Source organism: Zerene cesonia, chromosome 1 (assembly GCF_012273895.1).
Source record: "Zerene cesonia ecotype Mississippi chromosome 1, Zerene_cesonia_1.1, whole genome shotgun sequence".
NCBI lineage: Eukaryota > Metazoa > Arthropoda > Insecta > Lepidoptera > Pieridae > Zerene > Zerene cesonia.
In genome coordinates, this window is record NC_052102.1 from 7,522,282 (window position 1) to 7,530,998 (window position 8,717).

The window sequence follows — 8,717 nt, forward strand, 5'->3', positions numbered from 1 at the left end:
ATTGCGTGTGTACGTGTTTGTACTCAATATAACTTATTTAGAAGTTATAGAATTTCGCTATGAAAATAAATCATGCTCTTAATGCTATCACGTGTTAGCTTGCTATGAACAGACCGATTTTTTTAAGTGCTGAGAAGTGCTAGGTACTATATTTTACCAATAAAATTCATAAATTTTATGAAAAAAAAGTAGATACATCTTGGACAAAATATTTTAATACAGTACCAATAAAACAATCATTTGTATAAATTGTCTCATTTTTATTATTCGATTTTCATATCATGCTAAAGAAAATGAGCATCGAAGTAAATGCTTTTTGTTCTGCTTCTCCATAGGTAAAAACCAAGGTAAAAACATTGAAAGGTTTCCGCAATCAAATATTAAAAGACGAATAAATTAAGGTTTGTCAACACATATTAAGATAAAAAAATAATAAACTGTACGATTACAATAATTATTTGTTAAATAAACTATATTTAGCACATTGCCAATGTCTTAAGTAAACTAATAAAAGGCAGTATAATTTACTTTGTAAACAAATACAAACTATATCTTAAAACAAAGAACACATGTGATCCATATAATTGTATGTATATAGCTATCTTTTAAGTATATCTCTAGAGATTTTTAAGCTCATTTTCTTTTAAACAGCAGTGGCCTATGATCACAGTCTTATAGTAATAATACTTTTTCTTATATTTAGTTAAAACATTCCGTCCAAAAGTGGTCCAAGGTGTGGTAGAAATGTCTACTCACTCCTCTCAAGGAGTGGTTCTCGTCTGCATAACTCTGAAAAAGATAAAACACACATACAAACATCAGGTATAGGTAATATATTAATATTACAAGCGCTTACAGTGAATAGAGGACTAATACATATTTCAATATTTTTCTTAAATTAATATTAGATATTTGTAAAGATTGATAACATAATCGCTATCAACAATATAATTCAAACAAGCTTAGCCAGATTTAATGGACATAGCTCAGAAGGTACTCATTATATTATCGCATGAAATAACATATTCGGTTGTTACATTTAAAGCAACATTCTATTCGAAAAAATGAAACCTACATAGTTTCACATTCATGCTTTTATGTTTATATTTATTGCCACACTTGGGACATTTCTTAAGAAACGACTATAAAACTTCATAGCATTACCATTTGCTCGAAGGGTATATCAGCTCTTTGTAATTCCTTGGCGAACTGAATACTGTGCTGGAAATGGACGTTATCATCGCCAGTGCCGTGCACGAGGAGGTAACGGCGTCCTCGCAATTTGCCAGCCTGCGACATGAGATCTGATCGCCTGTATCCTTCCATGTTCTCTTGAGGTGTGTCCATATACCGCTCCGTGTAAATTGTGTCTGAAAACATGTTCATTATGCAATGACAGTGATTTACGTTCTTTCTAGGTAAAATGAGAGAAAAGATTATCTGTTTTAATTTTTTTCTATCTAGCCCACTAGCTCCATTTTTATAAATATAGATAATGTTGATGAAATTTCACGTTTCTTCATAATTTTATTTCTCAGAAATGAAAACAACGGTTAGAACCACGCAATAACAAAATTCTAAAAACACAATTTTTTGCATATATATTATATGTCAATCACTGTTATGCACATCAGAATGTTAGATTATACTTTCACAACAGTTTAGCTAAGGTCAAAGCCGCATATTTATCAATAAATAATTTGAACTAATACCATTCACTAAAACCTTTTACTTTGCACAATAGGGCGCATGAATATAAAACATAATAAGCACCTACCGTAATAAAGCCAAGACGTAACCGGAGCGACAGCAGCGCCACACGCAATGAGTTTATCGCTATCTTTCACCATCATCATAGTGGTCGCGTATCCGCCATAACTCCAGCCCCACACGCCGATCCTCTTACGATCGATGAATGGGTACAAGTCTATTAAACGTCTGAAATTTATAGGCTGAATTTATAAATTATTGAATTTTCGATAGGGTGCAGTCATATTTATGTCTAATACCATTTAGACCGTTAATTAACCTTTAAGAATTTATCGAATATTTATTTTTTAGCGTCCGCCCGGCTACCCACGTCGTAAATTTTCATACTCCATTGTAGTAACTATTTAACAATCTGTGCTATAAGCATGCATATCACGTACATATTATTTGGATATGGTGACAGAATTTTTAAAACGACCCAGCAGTTTCTGACATTGTCTTCTTTCATTCAGGGATGCTCTATTTTGCAAATTTAATTTAATTTAATATAATTACTATTTTGCTACTTTGTTATTTTTCTTTTTGTAGTTTTTTTATTTTTTTTTATGACTTTTAGTAATATTAAAATGTATTAAGATTCATTAATGAGTCAATACAGTTGGTATTATACCTGATAGCCGCTAATGTATCAGTAATCTCAACTGTGCCTAGAGCTCTGTTCAGACCATGCATTGCCTCCACCCCCATCACTCCTGATCCTCGCACGTCTATGGATGCCACTATCACACTCTTGTTTACTGTTAGATAGGTGTTGTAATATTCTGAAAAATACGAATAATTTCATGATATTGAATATTTTTCCACCAAATTACAGTAAATTTCAAAAATTCATTTTTTATAAGCAAATTTGTATTGGTAATATTTGTGTATAAGAATTATTCATTTCAATTACAATAATCATAAAACTAAAAGTCTGATTTTGTATTTTGAAATGCCGTTGTTGCATTCATTTGCATACGGTTGTGATGTCAATGTACGCATAAAACTATATGAATTGTATTGTATATTTCGCACAACCTAAAAACAGATGGTTTGTTTTAAATAAAATAAAAAAAGAAACACTTTTCAAACATTCTCAATTTATAAAGAGAATAATATTACACTATCTTATTTTTACAGCACAATTTAATTAAAAAAAATGTGGTGCAAATATATTAAACAACCATACCCATATCAAATACGTCCTTAACTCTGGATGTTCCTGGTCCAGAATACACTCTTACGATCATCGGATATTTTTTGCCTTCTTCCATATCGGGAGGCATTTGTAATTTGATGTGTGACATAACCTTCTCTTCCAAGGGCACCATATTGTACATAACCATTGGCATTTTATATTGGCTTAATTTTTCATTCAAGCGGGCATTTTTTGTGAGAAGTTTAAAACCATTTTTCTGCAATAAAAATCGTCGTTATTTTACAATGTATAAGCGTTTTAAAAATATATTTACGTTAATCTTCTCTTACCTTGGTCACATAGAAATAATATATTGGTGGTACATTAAATGCGCTGCAGATTAAAATAGCGTAGCTTGCGCCAGGAGAAAACATGCCATCGACGTGGTGGCAGGAAGGTTGAGTACACGTCATACACAAAATATTTCCATCAGACACTGACCATAATTGTCTTTGCCAAGGTACATTTGCTGGTGAAGCAATGAAAAATATCGTATCCGTCTCTTGATTCCAACCCACGATTTCGGTGACCGTTGAATTGCCGGGAGATAAGTCCTCTGTCTCTAAAGTTTCAAAGTCAAAGCGTGTGACGTGAAAATATCGCTGACCGTCGTACAGTTCTGGTTGTATTTCCACCATTTTCGTTCCATTTTCATTAAATAACGGCTCACGTATATCGATCCAACCATTTGGTTCCGTATGCTCTTTCAATACTGCACATTTATCTTCTATCAAGTCACATTTAACTAAAACGCTTACATTTTGCCTTCTATTTAGCCAAAGAACTATGATTTCATTATCTGTTGGCCAATTTACTCTGCCCAAAATGTGATCCTTACCAATAACATCGATAGGCGCATTTATATGAATAGGATCACTTGTCGGCTCTTTTAATTTATAAACTAGTAGTTCTACCGCTGGATTTCTCCGACCTGCCTGACAAATAAAAATATCTGTCATGAAAATGAATATCGTGCCACCATCACACTTACACTATGAATAACAATAAACGTATTATTATAACACTTTCTATTACTCCATCGGCATTCGTGTCCATGCATATTCTAAAGAGATTTTTTCTTATGCAATACAACTTTTAAAATGACGCAAAACCGCTACTAACCTTGGGATATTTAAATTCAACCATTTTAGGATATTGATTCTCAAAATCTAGGGGATCACCATAGTATGGAAATACCGCAGACTCTAATAACGTATCGTTATAGATGGCAACAGCCAAATTTGATCCATTTGTTGAGAACCACATAGCTTCTGCAGCATTCAGTATTTCCTCTAAAAAGAAAAAAAGAATAGTTTAAATTTCATTTCCCTCACTTTAAAAATAACCGTCTATATATCCGTTATACCTTCATAGATCCAATCAGCAGCACCGCAATAAACCTTTCCCGGGATGCCGTCAGTAGTCAGTTGTCTCACTTTATCAGAATGTTCGGCATCAGGAATATAGAACACGTTATTATCTTCCACATATGCTATAGCATGGCCGTTGTCCCATAGCACAACTTGTAAGTGACCATTTCCTATTTTTGATACAGACCTACGGAGTATGGTTAAGAATTTCATTATGTACCGTCACGGATATTTCACACGTAATTCGATAATATAGTATGCTTCATTTAAATCGAATAAACATTTCAACAGTGCATAGAATGACGCCTACGAAATATTAATATTAAATATTCTAGGTAAATACTTTTTATACACATCATATGTTTAATTTCAAAGAAAAATTAGTGTCCATCCAAGTGCATTTTAAGTAATTTAGTAAGAATTGCCTATTATTGTTCTGAACTTTGATACGGTTCTGATAATCGTGAAAATTTGATTTGTTCGATTCGCACGAAGCATAGGCTATAATAATTTGGTTATAATCAATACACATTTTTAACAAAAACCAAATATGCTTGATCCAACAAATTGATTCGCGTCACACACCGTGAAATATTTATGCTAATGAACAATTAAGACAACACTTACTTGCTTTCGAGGTTATATACGGAATATTTTGCCAACGTCGAATATCGATATACCTGTAACGAGTTTTATTTTACAATTATTGGAACGAAGTTTCTTGTGGGACGATGAAGAGGGGTAATCCAGTCAGCAAAAATGTCCGTGGCAAACATGCGTGAAGTTAGATTTTGATTTAAAGTTCATGTGTTTGTTATATAGTATAATGCGTAGTCTAAATGATGACTGCCATTATTTTTATTTCAGTTTGCTAAAATAATAATGTGTCAAAAGTGAAATAAGTACTTTTTTCCTAGCTGGTGCCCCTCGAAACAACACAATTTTTTAAATTATACAGTCTTAATGCAAGTCACATTTTTACAAAACAACACAGTTATGGGACAAAATATGGAATTTTTTTTTCATAGACGAGCGCAAACATTCGTACATTGTGCGAAGTTTTATCAGTGAGTGAGCCGGGTAAAAAGACGTTTATGCCGGCGCGGCGTGCCTTATTTAATCTCGACAATTCTTTACGCTTTAAATGTCAGTGACTAACGATTATTATTAAACCCCTTGACATATCAGATAAAGCCGTAAAATCTTATGAATAATGTCATATATGCATAAATATATTCTCTACTTTTATATGAACGTTTCATTATGTGCAGTAAGAATTTCATTTTCTCATCTTAGTTTCATGGAGTGGAAAATATGAAAGTGACGTTAATAACTATCTAACGCATTTTACGCAATTAAATTATTATTTTCCCGCGCTTGTGTTCACAGAATAAACATTTTAAAAGAGGATGTTATTTCAGTGTTTGTACACATGGCTTGCGAAGTAAATCGCAACATGAGATATGTACCTGTATTTGTTGTAGCCACTTTCTTGGTCTGCCAATTTAATTCTTAAATTTTGTATTGCACTATTTATATTTTGAAATAATTAAGAAAAATTCCGTAGTTTTCCTTGAATAGTAGCGAACCTATTTGATATTATAAGTTATAACGATAATAAATTTACGAATTATTTTCCAGGCTTACCTTTGTCTGCTCTGAAACCAAAAGTAAGTATTTTTGGTCATTGGAAAAAGTTGACACGGAGTATTGGCTTAAATTTGCCTGAAAAAATGCAATTATATTTTAGTATTACATATTAGTATATAATTAACTAAAACAGGAAAGAATAAGCCCGTTATTTACTCAAATAATAGTTGTATACTAAAATAATTGGAACAGTTAGTAATAGTAAGCTAGCAAAGTACATGTAAATAGAAAAAAATGCAAGTTATTTAAATATATATTTTCTTTTGTTTCCCTATCTTTTTACTCCTTTTTTTCGAATCACAAAAACGAACTTTTTGTTAGACACTCACTCAAGTAAATCAATGAAAATATGTATTTGAAAGCACATTAATCAAATATATTTTCAACCAAGTGATGTGGTTTAAAAGATAGACATATAATACACCTAAGCTACATCAGTGCCAAGTATCATTAAAATCTGTTCAGTTGATTTCGCGAGAAAGAGCAACACACATATTATGTACATATGTTTATACATGTTTAAATTTTCGCGTTAGTAATATGTATTAACTTACCAATTCAGTTTTATTTATTAATTTGGTAAACGTTCCAGTTTCAACATTGTATTTCTGTATCGCTCCAGGCTCTGCTACTATATACTCGGAATCTAAAGTAAATTATTAGGTACATATTATGGCATTTGTTAATAACATAATATCGCGAAAAGGTCCCTTACAATAATAGGAACTATCTGTACTCAGTACTATTATTCTATACTTTGGTTTCACCGTACATCTGGGTCTGAGTTCAGAACCGCGACAAAATAAGTTTTATTAAGTTTATTTAACTATATTAAAGGAAAGTTAAAAATTATGACAATTATTAAAAATGGATATCATTAATTACTGGTGTGTATCAGTAAATATTTAGCACTTAAATTAACAAAAACTAATAAAAGCAATACAAAAAAGTTGCTTTTTTATTTCTTTTATGAAAGAAAATACATACATACACAAATCAAGAATATCAACCACAAAGATTTAAATTAATAAAACATGTAACTTAATTTCATTCTTTTCAAGTTTTGCAAATCCATTTTAAAACCTTTGTTCTATTTGTCATATTGTTATTTGCTTGTTAGTAGCGACGGCTGTTAAAGCACACGGAAGATTTAGGCAATTCGTGTATGTAATTATTAATACAAGACACGTACGTATTGCACATATGTTTCAATAGCATTCGAAACAAAAGATATTGACAGATTTGTAATGCGTTGAATGGTTTGGTCTATTCTATAAATAGATACATATTATAGCTAAACTTTAAGTAGGTATAATATGGCAAAATTGTTCATACCCGATATCCATTGTACGCCAACTCTCTCGGGAACAAAATCTGCCTGTAGAGGCACCAATTCTTCTAAAGTAAACGCTTTTAGAACTCTTTGAGACAAGGAACCGTTTAAACTTGCAATTATCGCCGTACAAAGGATGTAAATATTTGGTAATCCCGCCTGGAAAAGACAAAACATAAAGTACAGTAAGAAAAAAAGTTCGTTTACATTTATACCTAAAAATATCTACATTTTTTTTCTACAAACTACATGTACGGAGACAATTCTTTATTTCACGTTTATTGTGGTTTATTGTTGCTAAAAAATTCTAAATAAAAATAAATAAAAATTTAATCTAGGTATGTGTATGTAACAGCTAATCAACTTAGTAAAAATGCATCCATATTCAATATAATTTAAATATTCTAGAGATTGAATGAGTACTAAGAGACAAAAACGATACCAAATAAGTATGGCATTTCAAGACATATTTATCAATACAAACATGTTTTTAAAAAAATATCAATGTGTTAATACGGATTATTAAAATATGACTAAATGAATAAGCCTCAAATTAAAAAGCCCAGGGCTTTGTATGACAGACGTTATAGAGAAGAAATTGAATTAAATAACACATTGACATCTATCTATTTTGAAATAAATTAATAAATACATATAAGTATTATACAATATTCATAGTAAACAATCCCAAAAAAATACGCTTTTACGATTGAATATCACACACACCACACACCTCACAGAGTAACACAGAGCATCATGGTAATAAAACTCATGAAAATATTGTTTTGTCACAGATCCTTGATAAGTGTAGAAGGTTTTAATTAAATCCGTTTAAATGGAGTTGCCGGTTACCTACATACAAACATACAGGTGAAGGTACGTTAATGTTTATATACAATGCACGGATAATTTAAGATAAAAGAGAAATTATATAAAGTATATTGTTTATGCAATATTTGTATGATTATGAATTACGACATCCTCACTGTCAAAAAATGTTTTGTTCGAGAACAATGGGCCCGTACATACAGACTACGCAATTATCTGCGTTATTTATTATTTGTTTCTTTTAATTGTCATGTTTAAGTACGTAAAAACCTATGGAAACAAATTTATTATTAATTATTTTGTAAGTATACTATAATGTATGATATCATAACATTGGAAGTAGGTAGGTATATTTTCTATCATCTATGTACTGATTCATAAAATTGTATAAATACAAGGAAAATAGGTATTTTAAAATTAAAAAGGTGACTTCAGTGTTATAGGTACGTAACCAGAGATGGAGATAGTATAATGCACAGGTGGATTTATAAAACCTTTTTGATTTTTTTATTTTTTATTTTATTTATAAAAGGTACCTTACAGCTAATTTTACAGTTTTTAATTAAATATCACAATGAGTACGCCAATG

At 31.1% G+C, this 8,717-nt stretch overlaps 1 protein-coding gene across 1 annotated transcript in view; it reads right to left on the minus strand.

Moving 5' to 3' along the window:
• Window positions 1-239: 239 nt before the first annotated feature.
• The window catches only part of LOC119828429 (venom dipeptidyl peptidase 4), a 10,882-nt gene continuing 2,404 nt past the window's right edge, over window positions 240-8,717 (minus strand). The window contains exons 2-13 of the mRNA XM_038350577.1: window positions 7,303-7,459; window positions 6,522-6,613; window positions 5,965-6,042; window positions 4,945-4,997; window positions 4,314-4,504; window positions 4,070-4,239; window positions 3,238-3,882; window positions 2,939-3,164; window positions 2,381-2,531; window positions 1,778-1,938; window positions 1,165-1,370; window positions 240-789 (exon numbers count right to left, since the gene is read on the minus strand). Of these exons, the coding sequence (XP_038206505.1) occupies window positions 700-789; window positions 1,165-1,370; window positions 1,778-1,938; window positions 2,381-2,531; window positions 2,939-3,164; window positions 3,238-3,882; window positions 4,070-4,239; window positions 4,314-4,504; window positions 4,945-4,997; window positions 5,965-6,042; window positions 6,522-6,613; window positions 7,303-7,459 (2,220 nt within the window). The 3' untranslated portion in view covers window positions 240-699. The remainder of the gene's footprint in view (window positions 790-1,164; window positions 1,371-1,777; window positions 1,939-2,380; window positions 2,532-2,938; window positions 3,165-3,237; window positions 3,883-4,069; window positions 4,240-4,313; window positions 4,505-4,944; window positions 4,998-5,964; window positions 6,043-6,521; window positions 6,614-7,302; window positions 7,460-8,717) is intronic.